Source organism: Entelurus aequoreus, linkage group LG01 (assembly GCF_033978785.1).
Source record: "Entelurus aequoreus isolate RoL-2023_Sb linkage group LG01, RoL_Eaeq_v1.1, whole genome shotgun sequence".
In the NCBI taxonomy this organism is placed as follows: domain Eukaryota; kingdom Metazoa; phylum Chordata; class Actinopteri; order Syngnathiformes; family Syngnathidae; genus Entelurus; species Entelurus aequoreus.
This window is the reverse complement of record NC_084731.1, coordinates 102,110,319-102,127,121: the sequence shown is the minus strand read 5'-3', so window position 1 is coordinate 102,127,121 and position 16,803 is coordinate 102,110,319. Positions and strand designations below refer to the sequence as shown.

At 43.1% G+C, this 16,803-nt stretch overlaps 1 protein-coding gene across 2 annotated transcripts in view; it reads left to right on the top strand.

Moving 5' to 3' along the window:
• The window catches only part of LOC133660728 (adiponectin receptor protein 1-like), a 37,838-nt gene extending 21,377 nt beyond the window's left edge, over nucleotides 1–16,461 (top strand). The window contains exons 3-7 of one of the 2 annotated variants that reach the window (XM_062064318.1): nucleotides 2,775–2,946; nucleotides 3,009–3,195; nucleotides 6,265–6,452; nucleotides 6,544–6,737; nucleotides 15,400–16,461. In XM_062064318.1, the coding sequence (XP_061920302.1) occupies nucleotides 2,775–2,946; nucleotides 3,009–3,195; nucleotides 6,265–6,452; nucleotides 6,544–6,737; nucleotides 15,400–15,528 (870 nt within the window). In that variant the 3' untranslated portion in view covers nucleotides 15,529–16,461. The remainder of the gene's footprint in view (nucleotides 1–2,774; nucleotides 2,947–3,008; nucleotides 3,196–6,264; nucleotides 6,453–6,543; nucleotides 6,738–15,399) is intronic. The other variant, XM_062064312.1, reaches the window with a different exon arrangement.
• Nucleotides 16,462–16,803: the final 342 nt, after the last annotated feature.

Below are 16,803 nucleotides of genomic sequence, written 5' to 3'. Positions count from 1 at the left end.
GTATGTATGTATGTATGTATGTATGTATGTATACATATATATGTATACCTTGATATATATATATATATATATATATATATATATATATATATATATATATATATATATATATATATATATATATATATATATATATATATGCATATATGCATATATATATATGCATATATATATATATATATATATGCATATATGCATATATATATATGCATATATATATACGTATATATGTATGTATTAGAGATGCGCGGATAGGCAATTATTTCATCCGCAACCGCATCACAAAAGTCGTCATCCACCCACCATCCACCCGAACTAACATTTTATCAAAACCACAACCGCCCGCCACCCGCCACCCACCCGTTGTTATATATCTAATATAGACGATGCAAGGCATTCCTGTTAAAGAAAGGAAACTGATCCAATGCAGCAGAGACATTCAATGCGTGCCACGCATTAATATCTCTTGGCCACGAATTAGAGGCTAAGAGATATTAATGCGTGATAATATTATTTATCATTATTATAATATTATTGTAATTTCCATTAAGAAAGTGTTAACTATTATTGTTACTTTTTTTTCCCTGGTCTTTAGTATTACCTTTTTTAGTTTGTCTCGTACCACGTTTGCAGCCGGCGTTGCAATCTTTTTATTTTTTTCTTCTTCTGCTGTTGTGTTGTGGTGTGCTGTGTCACGCCAAATTTCTTCCCCCTACAAAAACCTCCTCCCCCCCATTTACTTCCGTGGTCATGTTTCCTCTTACGTCATTGACAGCGATCGATAGCACTTCGGCTTTGACTGCCCGTCGCTGGAAGGATACTTCGTCTTTGACAGCTGCTGGAATCTGAAGAAATTGATTATTGGGTTTTTTTTGTACAGGCGCGAAACAGGACAGTCGCGTGCGGGTTAAGGACCCCCGGCAACTTTGTGACTTTATTGGACGCAGCCCCGGAAGTAAATGGGTGGGAAGGCTTTTGTAGGGGGGAAGAAATTTTGTGTGACAGCTGCAGCAGTACCTGATGAATATTTGCCTGTTTCAAAAAGTGCTGCTCGTTTTTCGTATGTGGGTAACAACATTTAACTATGTATTTTTTTTTTCTGAATTGGTTCAACCGCCACCCGCCCGAATCTATTTAAAATCTATTTTTTTCGTCATGCATCCGCCCGACCCGCGGATTATCCACGGACTCCGCGGTTGTGTTCGCAAACCGCGCATCTCTAGTATGGGTATATATATATATATATGAATGTGTATATATACACTACCGTTCAAAAGTTTGGGGTCACATTGAAATGTCCTTATTTTTGAAGGAAAAGCACTGTACTTTTCAATGAAGATAACTTTAAACTAGTCTTAACTTTAAAGAAACACACTCTATACATTGCTAATGTGTTAAATGACTATTCTAGCTGCAAATGTCTGGTTTTTGGTGCAATATCTACATAGGTGTATAGAGGCCCATTTCCAGCAACTATCACTCCAGTGTTCTAATGGTACAATGTGTTTGCTCATTGGCTCAGAAGGCTAATTGATGATTAGAAAACCCTTGTGCAATCATGTTCACACATCTGAAAACAGTTTAGCTCGTTACAGAAGCTACAAAACTGACCTTCCTTTGAGCAGATTGAGTTTCTGGAGCATCACATTTGTGGGGTTAATTAAACGCTCAAAATGGCCAGAAAAAGAGAACTTTCATCTGAAACTCGACAGTCTATTCTTGTTCTTAGAAATGAAGGCTATTCCACAAAATTATTTGGGTGACCCCAAACTTTTGAACGGTAGTTTGTGTGTGTGTGTGTGTGTGTGTGTGTGTGTGTGTGTGTGTGTGTGTGTGTGTGTGTGTGTGTGTGTGTGTGTGTGTGTGTGTGTGTGTGTGTGTGTGTGTGTGTGTGTGTGTGTGTGTGTGTGTGTGTGTGTGTGTGTGTGTGTGTGTGTGTGTGTGTGTATATTCATATATTACTCATTGTTAAACGCGGCCCTATGAGGGCAACCATAACTGCCATGTGGCCCTCAATGAAAACCAGTTTGACACCCTTGCTCTAACTGGTGTGTCACGTGATCACTGCCTGTGCGTAATGCCAAGACAACGGTCAAAACATACACTTTGATTAATCATCATTCATTTATGGTAACGGGATAATAAAAATAATAAAAATCACATTAACATTGACAGCCCTAATACTGACACTTTAGTAGGGATCGATCACACCTACTCTACGTCGAAGCTATAGCGGTTAGCTTCTTTTGTCGTCCTGCTCGATGTGTGTATGTGTAGCATGCTTAGCCATTCCTTTTACTCCCGTCAGCCAATGATAACCATAGTCATTTAGAAGCGGCTCGGCACTGTGGATAAACGATGCGTTCGTTGTAGCTTGTAGAAACGCACCCTCCTGTAATTCATGCATTTCTTAAGAAGAAATGTGGAAATGTAATGCATTCTCTTGTTTGAAGGAATCTTTCATGCGAGTACAATCTCTAGTCACGTTAACACTGGGACACAGCTGCGGTAAAGATCATCAGCCGATCGCCGATCAGTGAAAAAAGGCAAATGTTGGTTCCAGGTTTGATCATGGGATTAAAGTGTTTCAAATGTGTCCTCTTTAGATTTTCTTGCACATGGATGCACACGTTCAGTACCTAAAACCATTTCTAGTGTTGGGTTATTATGAGTTGTTTTACGAATTGGTGCAAGTGTATCTGGTCTGTCACAGAGACCTCACAGTGATAATGCAGTCAGATCACCAGTGGTCATACCTAGCATGTCTCTCACAGGTCTGGGAGGGGCGCTGGAGAGTCATTCCCTTCCATGTCCTGCCAGAGTGGCTCAAGGACAACGATTACCTCCTACACGGACATCGGCCTCCCATGCCTTCATTCCGGGCCTGCTTCGGAAGCATCTTCAGAATTCACACCGAGACCGGGAACATTTGGACTCATCTGTTAGGTGAGAATGCAAAGATGTTTTTAGGTCTGTGAGTCACGGCTAAACGGTTGTATCTCCCTCAGGGCTGATCCTGTTCCTGGGTCTGGGCACGCTAACCATGTTGCGGCCCAACATGTATTTCATGGCGCCGCTACAAGAGAAAGTGGTGTTCGGCATGTTCTTTCTGGGAGCTGTGCTCTGCCTCAGTTTCTCCTGGCTTTTCCATACCGTCTACTGCCACTCTGAGAAAGTGTCCCGCACCTTTTCCAAGTAAGACTCTTCTCCACACTTTTTGCAAACACTTCTCACTCATTGCTCACAAACATGCTCAACAAGTTGGACGGCGGAGCGTAACATTGTTTGACGTTGCACAATTCAACATGTTTGAAAGAGGAACAAAGAGTTTGCCACCCCTTCCACGCCTCAGCAATTACTGATAGTTTCTTCAAATCTTGTGTTTGAATGTGAGTATTTTCTAATCAGAGGAGAAAACATTTTAAGAATGTGCAACAATTGACCTACGGCTTATCAAAAATACAAATATATTCTAGATCAGACCAATCTAAGTTTAAGACTAGATCTTACCAGTCTAAGACTATATATTCTAGATCAGACCAGTCTAAGACTATATATTCTAGATCAGACCAATCTAAGTTTAAGACTAGATCTTACCAGTCTTAAGACTCGATGTGACCAATCATAGTCTAAGACGAGATGTGATCAATCTAAGACTAGATGTGACCAATCTAAGACTAGATGTGACCAATCTAAGACTAATGTAACCAAACTAAGACTAGATGCGACCAATCTAAGTCTAAGACTGGATGCGACCAATCTAAGTCTGAGACTGGATGTGACCAATCTAAGTCTGAGACTGGATGTGACCAATCTAAGTATGAGACTGGATGTGACCAATCTAAGTATGAGACTGGATGTGACCAATCTAAGTATGAGACTGGATGTGACCAATCTAAGTATGAGACTAGATGTGACCAATCTAAGTATGAGACTAGATGTGACCAATCTAAGTTTAAGACTAGATGTGACCAATCTAAGTCTCACACTAGATGTGACTAATCTAAGTCTCACACTAGATGTGACCAATCTAAGTCTAAGTCCAGTGTTTCCCATAAACTGCCAAGATACCTGTGGTGGTGGGGGCGTGGCTATGGGCGTGGTCACCATGACATCATCTAGTAATTTGCATAATTTACTACAATGATATGATTTTCTCTAAAAAGGCTAAAAAGAATGTATACTTACTAATTAATAACAGTTTTGTTTTAAACGTCCATCCATCCATCCATCCACCCATTTTACAATATAATTACAACACTTTATGTACATATTTATATACAGATTTGAACAATAATTTATTAACTGAAATATATTTATTAATTGTGGTTCTTACAAAAAATATATCTTATAAAAATATAAAAGCTAAAATGTCTCTTAAAGCTCTGCCCCTTTAATTAGTGCATACTAAATAATTTAACTTTAGCCTACTACTACAACCATATTATTTACCAGCAACATAAAGTGAAACAGAGGCAGAGGTGTCCTGCCACAGTCAGTAACAAATAAACAGAAAACAGTAGTGGTGGTAGATAGACACAAAGCTTCATCAATCATCTGATCCACTGAACAAAGAGCTCCAAAAATCTTGATCCTACACTTCTCTTTTGTAAAGTAAATCTGAACAGCCGATATGGGCATTTACATCAACTATAGGATTTGCCTGAGAAGCTGGACAGGACAAAAATAAATAAATAAAATAAAATAAAAATTTTAAAAAAAATAAAAAATGTTTGTGGCGGCCTTAATTCTTTCGTGGCAGGCCGCCACAAATAAATGAATGTGTGGGAAACGCTGAAGTCTAGATGTGACCAATCCACAAACCCCATTTCCATATGAGTTAGGAAATTGTGTTAGATGTAAATATAAACGGAATACAATGATTTGCAAATCATTTTCAACCCATATTCAGTTGAATATGCTACAAAGACAACATATTTGATGTTCAAACTGATAAACATTTTTTTTTTGCAAATAATCATTAACTGAATTTGATGCCAGCAACACGTGACAAAGAAGTTGGGAAAGGTGGCAATAAATACTGATAAAGTTGAGGAATGCTCATCAAACACTTATTTGGAACATCCCACAGGTGAACAGGCAAATTGGGAACAGGTGGGTGCCATGATTGGGTATAAAAGTAGATTCCATGAAATGCTCAGTCATTCACAAACAAGGATGGGGCGAGGGTCACCACTTTGTCAACAAATGCGTGAGCAAATTGTTGAACAGAAATGCCGTCGGCTTCGCTGGGTCTGAGCTCATCTAAGATGGACTGATACAAAGTGGAAAAGTGTTCTGTGGTCTGACGAGTCCACATTTCAAATTGTTTTTGGAAACTGTGGACGTCGTGTCCTCCGGACCAAAGTGGAAAAGAACCATCCGGATTGTTATAAGCGCAAAGTTAAAAAGCCAGCATCTGTGATGGTATGGGGGTGTATTAGTGCCCAAGACATGGGTAACTTACACATCTGTGAAGGCGCCATTAATACTGAAAGGTACATACAGGTTTTGGAGCAACATATGTTGCCATCCAAGCAACGTTACCATGGACGCCCCTGCTTATTTCAGCAAGACAATGCCAAGCCACGTGTTACATCAACGTGGCTTCATAGTAAAAGAGTGCGGGTACTAGACTGGCCTGCCTGTAGTCCAGACCTGTCTCCCATTGAAAATGTGTGGCGCATTATGAAGCCTAAAATACCACAACGGAGACCCCGGACTGTTGAACAACTTAAGCTGTATATCAAGCAAGAATGGGAAAGAATTCCACCTGAGAAGCTTAAAAAATGTGTCTCCTCAGTTCCCAAACGTTTACTGAGTGTTGTTAAAAGGAAAGGCCATGTAACACAGTGGTAAAAATGCCCTTTCCCAACTACTTTGGCACGTGTTGCAGCCATGAAATTCTAAGTTAATTATTATTTGCAAAAAAAAAATAAAGTTTATGAGTTTGAACATCAAATATCTTGTCTTTGTAGTGCATTCAGTTGAATATGGGTTGAAAGGGATTTGCAAATCATTGTATTCCGTTTATATTTACATCTAACACAATTTCCCAACTCATATGGAAACGGGGTTTGTAAGTTAATAGTAACAATAGATGACTAATGTGTATACAAATAATTTAATAGTAACAATAGAGGATGTGTATGTATGTACTGTATACATGTATGTGTGTATGTGTATGTACGTATATATGTATGTATAAATGTGTTTATGTATGTGTATGTGTATACAAATCCTGTGTGGCTCTTTGTCCTCCAGGCTTGACTACTCAGGCATTGCTCTCCTCATCATGGGCTCTTTCGTGCCCTGGCTGTACTACTCCTTCTACTGCTCTCCTCAGCCTCGACTTATCTACCTCACCGTTGTTTGTGTACTCGGCATTGCCGCCATCATCGTGGCCCAGTGGGACCGCTTTTCCACACCTCGACACAGACCCACAAGAGCAGGTGATACATCAGCCACGATCACACGTGTCACCAATTGAGGTTTTGTTGTGCGATGAGTGGCCAACTGAGTTACCGTACCTTGTTGTCTTAGGTGTGTTCATGGGCCTGGGACTCAGCGGCATTGTTCCCACCATGCACTTCACCATTGAGGAGGGCTTTGTGAAGGCCACCACGGTGGGCCAGATGGGTTGGTTCTACCTGATGGGGGCCATGTATATCACTGGTGCTGGTCTGTATGCAGCCAGGATCCCCGAGCGCTACTTCCCTGGGAAGTGTGACATATGGGTAAGTTTGTTTTTCACCAGATTTGCTTGGAGAAATGATTTTTGAAACTCAGTTGGATACTAGTATCTATGTACTGTACAACCTTGATTCGCAAACTTTATTCATTCTTGAACATGGTTCGCATGGTTCCCCATAAGAAACAATGTAAACATGAACAGTATATACACTACCGTTCAAAAGATTGGGGTCACCCAAACAATTTTGTGGAATAGCCTTCATTTCTAAGAACAAGAATAGACTGTCGAGTTTCAGATGAAAGTTCTCTTTTTCTGGCCATTTTGAGCGTTTAATTGACCCCACAAATGTGATGCTCCAGAAACTCAATCTGCTCAAAGGAAGGTCAGTTTTGTAGCTTCTGTAACGAGCTAAACTGTTTTCAGATGTGTGAACATGATTGCACAAGGGTTTTCTAATCATCAATTAGCCTTCTGAGCCAATGAGCAAACGCATTGTACCATTAGAACACTGGAGTGATAGTTGCTGGAAATGGGCCTCTATACACCTATGTAGATATTGCACCAAAAACCAGACATTTGCAGCTAGAATAGTCATTTACCACATTAGCAATGTATAGAGTGTATTTCTTTAAAGTTAAGACTAGTTTAAAGTTATCTTCATTGAAAAGTACAGTGCTTTTCCTTCAAAAATAAGGACATTTCAATGTGACCCCAAACTTTTGAACGGTAGTGTATATACTGTATATGTTCTTGTATTTCCTCGAAGACTTCTATGGAAATACAAGAACCGAGACTCAGATTTCCCTCGCCCGGACGCGGGTCTCCGGGGACCCCCTCTGGAGCCAGGCCCGGAGTTGGGGCACGATGGCGAGCGCCTGGTGGCCGGGCCTGTCCCCATGGGGCCTGGCCGGACGCAGCCCGTAGAGGCAACATGGGTCCCCCCTCCAATGGGCTCACCACCCATAGCAGGGGCCATAGAGGTCGGGTGCAATGTGAGCTGGGCAGCAGCCGAAGGCAGGGCACTTGGCGGTCCGATCCTCGGCTACAGAAGCTAGCTCTTGGGACGTGGAATGTCACCTCGCTGGGGGAGAAGGAGCCTGAGCTAGTGCGCGAGGTGGAGAAGTTCCGGCGAGATATAGTCGGACTCACTTCGACGCACAGCAAGGGCTCTGGAACCAGTTCTCTCGAGAGGGGCTGGACTCTCTTCCACTCTGACGTTGCCAGCAGTGAGAGGCGACGGGCTGGGGTGGCAATTCTTGTTGTCCCCCGGCTCAAAGCCTGCACGTTGGAGTTCAACCCAGTGGACGAGAGGGTAGTGTTGCGTCGACAGCTCTTCCTCCCAAGGAAGTCTAAGTCTGCTGTCCACTCCCAAGTTCTTTTAATGGCAAATAAGCTGATGTTAAATTGACCACCAAAAGCAGTAGTTGGTATTTCGTTGTTTATTGTCAAAGCTTTGGCAATAATGAGACCAGCCTTGCCCAAACTATCCCGATGCGTGGCTCTATCCGGTCTGCCTTCTTCTCCCTCTTCCTGTACTCTTCTCCCCTTTTGTTTTGTCTACCGCTTGCATTCCATACGCTCCATGGCCTCAAACACACAGTCAACCTTTTACTAAGCAGACAATTTGGAAAAGCACTAGCTGTTTTGTAATATGACTACGGAAGTAAAAAGTAACACAAAATATGGATATATGGAAAATATCTCGTTCCATCACTCCCCCTTTGAGATCTTCTAATAAGATCTTTTACTACTAGTTAAACACTTCTAAAGCATGCCCCACATTAAAGTAGGTGCTGTTTTTTTCTTTGAGCAAGCTAGCAATAAAAACAACAGCATATTTACATTGGAGATAGATGGAGGGAGTCCACGTCACTGTCGTCATGGTCAGGGAAGGAAACCAACATTTCTCGAAAGTCTCCATTTTGCTCGACCCCCTTTAGAGTCATTACGAGTCCAGAAACAGGGTGGGGTTGACCTTCTAAAGCTCTAACAATGATGCGGGTGCATAAAGATTTAGCACAAGGGGCGATAAAGCAGCCACATGAGGCTATGATGGTCAAAAAAACTCCAATTGAGACCAGGACAGACTTAATTAGCTCAGTCCACCTGCCAAATGTGTTCTGGAGCCAATCTTTGAAGGGGTCAGAGGCCCCTGAAACTTCAGTAAGTTCCCTGGACAGGGCATGGAGGCCTTCTAAGGCCCTCTGAACTGAGCCATCGGGGGCAGTGTTGTTAGGAATGAAGGTATAGCATTGGTCACCAAACATTGCACACACACCTTCTTCCTTGGCTATGATGCGATCAAGGCTATGCGGTTCTGGATGGCCATGAGGGAGGTCGGGGCAAGTTGTTCAGCAAGTCCCTCAACGGCGTCACGAGTCAGGTTGGTCAGTCTCAACAGATTATAAAAAACATAGTTAATGCGTTCAACATTTTTAGTAGCCGTCACAGGGAAAATAGCACCAATGATAGGAAGGTTTTCGAAACCTGCACAGGATTCACACCACAATTTATGTTGTGAGGGGACCCCCCTAGGCTGGCCTATTGCATCAAAGTAAACACCATCAGGGTTCCTCGTCAAATCGAAGGAGCCCTTTACACTCCTCCGAGATAAAACATGACGGCGTCGGCGGGGAGTTAGAGTGGCAGCTGAGACAGGAGTTACAAGGGGAGTTAATTTGGTACCCACTAGAGTGAGTGGGGTCACCAGTCTAACCATAGCACAAATCCCCACGGATAACTTTGGAATTCTAATGTACAATCTGTGCTCCCCACAATACCAGAATAAGTCAGCTCGTGCCCAAGGGCCTATCCTCGAGCCATCTATCAGTGTGGTGCACCAAGAAGGGTTAATGTCACCCAATTTGTTGGGGGACGAAGAGGGTCCTTTGAATTGAAAACACGTGTAATTCAGCTTTTGGGCCACAAATGGAAGAAGTCGGGTGGAATTGTCAACAGGAGGGTACACACTAGCCAACAAATCGCACCCTAGTGGCGTGGGTTCAGAGAACAAGGAAATAAGACAGTCTGAGCCATTTATGTCAGTCAACTTAAAAGGGGCGGGGTATGTGTGGGGAAAAGGACGTCCAGCGGAAGAAGCAACACAGTCACCCAGGTTTTGGCATCCACCTGAGCCACAGGTTGTCTGCACCCGCTCCTAAGGTCAAAGGTCAAAGTTACCAGGCCTTCGGTGGTGATGTCATTAGCACGCACGGATGTGAGCCTTTGAAACACCACCGAGGTGGGGTGGTACTTTAGGTGCTACAGAGGGTGTAGAGGTAGTTAACGCCCTCTCAAGGACATTAATTTTAATAATTCCTTTAGCGTCTGTATCAGTCAGGTCAAGCCCCAAAACAACATAAAAGGGACGATGGGCACAACTTACCAGAGTATGTTGTCTGCATCCGACACCAATGGTTCAGGGTTGAGTCGTAACAAATATAGAGGTTATTACCACGGTAATATTTATTGTGTCCCCCGTAATTAATCACACTGCACAGGTCAAAAAATAAGTCTTGCTATCCCCTTTGACCCAGTCTATTTAAAGTCCGCTGTATGTTCTTAGACACTTGTCAGTCACTGTCGTCAGGAAGGATGAACTGAGACACAAAGACAGTAGAACACGCCCAAGCACCAGTCCGTCAGGGAACACTAGTCGGGTGTAACATCCTGCCTTTCGTCTATCAATATCAGAGTAATTCAGGTAACGAAACGGGGATAAACATCAAACTTTTCACTTAATATAACGACACAGATAGTTATGCTGAAAACAAGTAAGAGAAATTGGATAACTTCGACTATAAAGGCTAGTCTCAAATAAGGATATACCATATAGAAGTTGAAAAGAGTAATATAGGTAGAAAATCTCTCTCTCAGCGTCGTCTTCTGGGCTGGAGAATTATGTGAGTGTAATTAAAGCCTCGCTCTTCTATGACCTAGAGGGGGAGAGGTTACTAGCACAATCACCCCTTATGTGTGTTACTTCGTTAACACACACACTAAAAATGAGTCGTTTTCTGCTCCCGTTCTTCTTCAGATGCCTCAGGCTCAAAAGGCGCTTCTAGGGGGTCGAGTGGGGCAGATGATGTGGCGATGTCAGCAATGACATCTGCTGGTGATCTGTCAGGTTCTTCAGCAGGAGTGCAGAGGGAGAGGTGGTACCAGGTGTCCCCTTTACCAGCCAGTCGAAGGGCGTGGGACGTCCGTTCCACGACCTTGAAGGGACCAGTCCACCTGGGCTCCGTCCACTTGCGTTTGATGACTTTGAGCTTAACCCACTCAACGGGAGGGAGGGTCCCTGGAGTAGTGGATTGTGGTCCACGAATCTGTGCAGAGAAATTATTACACAAATTCTGAATTTTTTGTGTAAAATACCATTTTGGTTTTACGCTGAGTCCTCCTTCCATGGGGGGCTGCTGGTCCTGTGAATGGCTGACCTGTATGCAGCTCATAGGGTGAAAAACTCAAAGGGCGGTAAAACAGCTTTATTCACGGACCTTCAAATGATCATTAACGCTAATTGCAACATGTCAATCCAATTAAATTTGGTCTGTGCACAGATTTTAGCCAATTAGTTTTTTATGTTCTGGTCCATCCTTTCAACCTTGCCTTGGGACTCAGGATGGTACCCCAAACCTGTGTTCTAGTCCGAAAGCCTTTTCGACCAAGGCTAAGTGAGTATTTTTTTAAATGGTTGCCGTTGTCTGACCTAATCTTTTTGGGGAAACCATGTCGGGGTACTAGGTCATCCACAAGTCATTTAATTACTGATATTGCATCCTCTTTTGGGGTTGTAGTTGCTTCCGGCCAACAACTGTGATTGTCAACACAAGTCAGTACGTACCTTTTCCCTTGTACCGTATTGATCATATCAGTGAAATCAAAGACTATACATGGTTCACCCTCACCTCATCCATATTCTAAATTTGATCTATTAAACTACTATCGATGTGTAAAATCGTTATTTTCAAATTAAAATTAGTTATAACTTCTTACCCGCGGTAAAAACGTTAAAACTATGGAATGTGTCAGAGTCGGATGATTGTCGATTTTGTTCCAAGGAGTCTGTATCCACCCTCACTCACCCCCTTCTGTTTCTGAAAAAAAAGGACTGTGTTAGTCATACTATCACTTTCAGAAACATCTAAGAAAAAGGTCAGCTAATAGTCAAGTAGCGGAGGACAGGTCATGTTTGAGGTCAATGATTGTCTCTTTAGCCTCTATGGTCCACTGGGGGGTGTTGTTAGGGTAGGGGACCCCTTAGCGATATCACAAATAACTCAAACTCGACTAAACCCTATCTTTTATGTAATTTATTCAATATGGTGAAAGTAACAAAATATGCTTATATTTATATTGTCACCAATACTAGAAAAATACTACCCTTATGGCGGATGCTTTAGCAATAGTATTTTGAATTTTTACCACACCTGGTGGCCCCAATAATTCATTAAGTCAAGCTCATGTTGTAGAAAGTTGAATGATGCAGACACGTTTGTTACTGAATACTTTCTATCAGACTTCTGTCTTGACGACTATGTGTATGTAATGAGCAACTATAATTATTTGATATGCTTAAATATGTAATGTGTCGTTTTAGCTCAGCTGTTGTGTAGCTGCTAGCTCCTCGTAGCCTACAGGTGTCTAAAGTGCAGCCCATAGTTATGTGTTTAACCATGGGCTAAACCTAAACAATTGAAAATGTGGTATTTGGGTGTCGGTGTAATGTTTGGCAGCTACGCCGTGTCTTATCATTGGACCTAAGTTCTTTGGTTTTGTAGGCGAGACAGAGAGCAAGGGAACAATGTGGGACACTATTGTGTCCATCTTATGCCATGCTAGCTGTTGCAAAGATAGGTCAACATGAGCAGCCACACCTTGAGTTCCAACATATATAAATAATCATAACATATGGCGAGTCGGGTGGCAGAACACACGGAAGCATCTCAGTCAGTCAGGGTTTTCACCGTTAGAGCCATTCCTGTTGTTTCAGGCTGTGGTATGAGCTCATGGAGTAGTCTTGGTAGTGGTGTCGCAGCTGGGTGGTTCAGCCGTCAGGTAACACCAGGAATGTTCCTTCTTTGCGATTTGAATGTCAGGGTACAGTCTGTAAAGGAGGTCCAGCAATCTGAACCGGAAGTGGTTTGGTGACAGGTAACCTTCTTGTGACCCCAGCGAAGCCTTCGACCTTTAAAGAGGAAGCACACAGTTTTTTTGGTACCTCTGCATTCAGAATCGAATGGGTGGCTGATAAAATTGTCCGTTGACACTCATGTCCAGCAGGGGTCCTGTCGGTACTTCCTGCTGCGGCTCCTGAGGTGGGCGTCCTCTTACACGCCTTCGTGTTTGTTTGTTGGCACGACGGAACCTTTCCTGTTCGGAAATGTTCGGACAGTCACGACTCCAGTGACCAGGCTGGTCACAGCCGAAACAGTGTCTACCCCAGACCGGCTTTGAAGCATCGTGTTGTCCACCACCCGAGTCCAACCGCACGTCTGTTGAGGATTCTTTCCTCCACCTGTTGGAACTCAAAAGCAAGGTCACCCACTGCCGAATATACCCTAGCTGATCTTTGACCTTTTGGTTCTTTTAACCTTTTATCTTCAGCGATCTGTAATTTAAGTAGTCGTTTCCTTGTTGCTCTGTCATTAGCCCTATTTTGCATGGGATGAATAAAATGTCCTGCCATATATTGTTTTTGGCACCGTGTATATCAGGGTTAACTTTGTCCAAAGTGTTTGGCCAAAGGTTCCCTCCCGGAGGTACAGGTGGGAAAGCAAGGTCAACAATGGCTTGCATGTATGCATCGGCAAGAAACTTATATTGTAGTATGTCCAAAGTGTTAATGTCATGTGTCAAAAATGTCTGCCGGAGAAAACGGTCAGACGTGTACAAGGGGTTAATTTTCGGAGGCAGGATTAATCTTAGAGGGGGCGTGTTAATACCTCCTTCTCTTGTCACTGGAGTAGGGGGCGGTGACTTAGTCAAAGTCTGGGCGGGTCGTTTGAATTGTCTTGCGCATGCGCGGCAGACAAAAAACCAATCAGTTCATTCTGTCATTAATCATCGTTTCTTTTGCTGCATTTCGTTTTTCCACGTAATCCCCGTTTACTTTTATCATACGCCAAACTCTTAAATTCTCTCCCTGAGTGTTCCATTTTCACCAGCGCACACACACACACACACACTCACACTCAGCAGCACACACACACACGAGCACGCGTAAGCACTCCCACTCACACACACTCACACTCAGCAGCACACTCTCTGCGTTTCACTTTACCATAAAACTTCCACTTACTTTTTTTTTTTTTTTTAATTTATTTTTTATTTTACCAGACGTTTGAGTTCACGACTTTTCGAGTATTGTAAACTCCCTCTTAACCCTTTCAAGGAACGTTCTCCTTTTTTTTCCCTTTTTTTTTTTTTTTTTCTCTACCTGCTAGTTCCATTGTCGACAACCGTCCATTCAATTGATCATTGAACGGCAGCCAATCATCACATTTTGCCCCGCCGCCATCACATTTCTGTTTGTCACACTCCAAGGCCATTGTGTCTATATTTTCTTAATTCTAGTGCCCTCAACGCAAAGGGATCTTCCAACCCGGGAGTCTTTATTGTACCTTTTACAAATGGCCTCCAGCCTTTTCCTTACGTTTCAGTGCCCTCTTATCGTCACTGGGATCTTGCAACCCGAACTCATTAAGGGACGACCAAATTCCCAGTGTAAGCTACACCCAACTATTAGTTCACTCGTCAATGAAACTGCCCGTCACGGTAATCGAGACACAATGGCGTGAGTTGACCACTTATTTACAATTTTAATGCAATGGCAGGCTCTGCAAAGATGCAATCAATCTATCGAAATCACAACTCTGCGTGCTGGGGTTCAATATAGTGTTTGACTTACAGACTTCAGGACAGACTCCTAACGCAGATTTTATCTAAAAAGAAAGGTTCTGCTCACCTTGAATTGGCCAATAGAGTCTGTCCAGAAGATTGCAAGAAGTCATCGATCAACAGCGTGCCATCTCGGACGAAGCCCCCAAATTGTTGCGTCGACAGCTCTTCCTCCCAAGGAAGTCAAAGTCTGCTGTCCACTCCCAAGTTCTTTTAATGGCAAATAAGCTGATGTTAAATTGACCACCAAAAGCAGTAGTTGGTATTTCGTTGTTTATTGTCAAAGCTTTGGCAATAATGAGACCAGCCTTGCCCAAACTATCCCGATGCGTGGCTCTATCCGGTCTGCCTTCTTCTCCCTCTTCCTGTACTCTTCTCCCCTTTTGTTTTGTCTACCGCTTGCATTCCAGACGCTCCATGGCCTCAAACACACAGTCAACCTTTTACTAAGCAGACAATTTGGAAAAGCACTAGCTGTTTTGTAATATGACTACGGAAGTAAAAAGTAACACAAAATATGGATATATGGAAAATATCTCGTTCCATCAGTAGCTTCCCTCCGCCTTCGGGTGGGGGGATGGGTCCTGACTGTTGTTAGCGCTTACGCGCCAAACAGCAGCTCAGAGTACCCACCCTTTTTGGTATGGAGACAACCCCACTCTGTGGTAAGGTGTCAGGTTGCCAAAAGGTGGACATCTCCTCTTCTGTGGAAGTAAAACAGGATGTTTCTCACCCCCCAACAGTCCTAACGTGTGTATTCCTGCCGCCCCACCATGACCAGCGTGTTCTCTTCCTTCTCCTCTCAGTTCCACTCCCATCAGATCTTTCACGTCCTGGTGGTGGCAGCAGCCTTCGTCCACTTCTACGGCGTCTCTAACCTGCAGGAGTTCCGCTACGGCCTGGAGGGAGGATGCACGGACGACTCTCTGCTCTGAGAGGCCAGACTGTGACTTCTTGTTTCCTTTATAGCCACACGCACACACACACACACACACACACACACACAGTAAAATGCTGCTGGATGTCCTTCTAGTTACCTTTCGATCCTTATCTATGTCTAATTTGCTCACAGGGTGTGAGGGTTTGGGTGTTATTTTATTTTCCTACCTTGGCTTATTTTTGCTCCAATGAAGTAGCATTAACTCGCCAACAAGCACTCTGAGGAGCCCTCAACGGACCCTCCTTTGTCAGTAATAAAACTTGAAAGTTGCATCCCATGTCAAATCAGCAGAAATGCAAAATCCCCCATAAGTGAAGTCCGCCTGCATGTGACAGGCGCTAACAGAATATTGTTGCCAGTGGGAACCGATCATTCTGTCCGGGCCAGAGGATGAATGTACTTTCTGATGTTTTAACGCCACTCCAGGGGCCACACGTGTAGGAATACGATATCGGTGCGGGTATACCGGATGTGTTATTGTTTTAGTGCTAACATTTGTGCAGCTGTTGCTTGAAATATGGCATAACCACAAACCAATCTATTACCACTCCACGGTAAGCCCACTAGAAATCCTACTAAATCACTTAGTCATGAAGTGTATATACTTTTAAATCAGACCTGGGCAAATTAAGGCCCGGGGGCCACATGCGGCCCGCCGGACATTCCCAAATATTTTTTTTTAGATCTTTAATCTGGAAACTGTAGCTGCCATTATGATGTGCAGTGATGTTTTCTAATGACCATAAGTCTTGAACTATACCAGGCCTAGGCAATTATTTTGACTCGAGGGGGGGGGTTTCAAGAAAAAAAATGTGTCTGGGGGCCAGTATATCTATGTTTAGGAACACTAATACAAAACCTCACAATAATGTCTGATTGAATGCAAAAAATGTTATGAGAAACCGCCAAAAAAAACGGAATGGAATTTTAAATTTTTCTATGAAGGATAAAACACTGAATATTGACAACATACGAACGTCACACCCCCTCTCCATCGACATATTTTACAATCAAGCAAAACGCAACAAAAATGCAATAAACACAGCGAAATATGAACGCGAAGGGTAAAAAAACCCCACTTACAATCTGATATATCACTAAGTTTTAGAACTTTGTTGCGAAAATCTCCTTCCGTGTCTGTCCCTGACACCCACATTTCAGGTTGGCCACTCTGGAAACACTCTGTCGAAACAAACCATGCCCACACTGCTTGGTGCCTCGTCTGAGCTGCTGTGACTTAGATTACCATAGTAACTAATTAGATTACCAC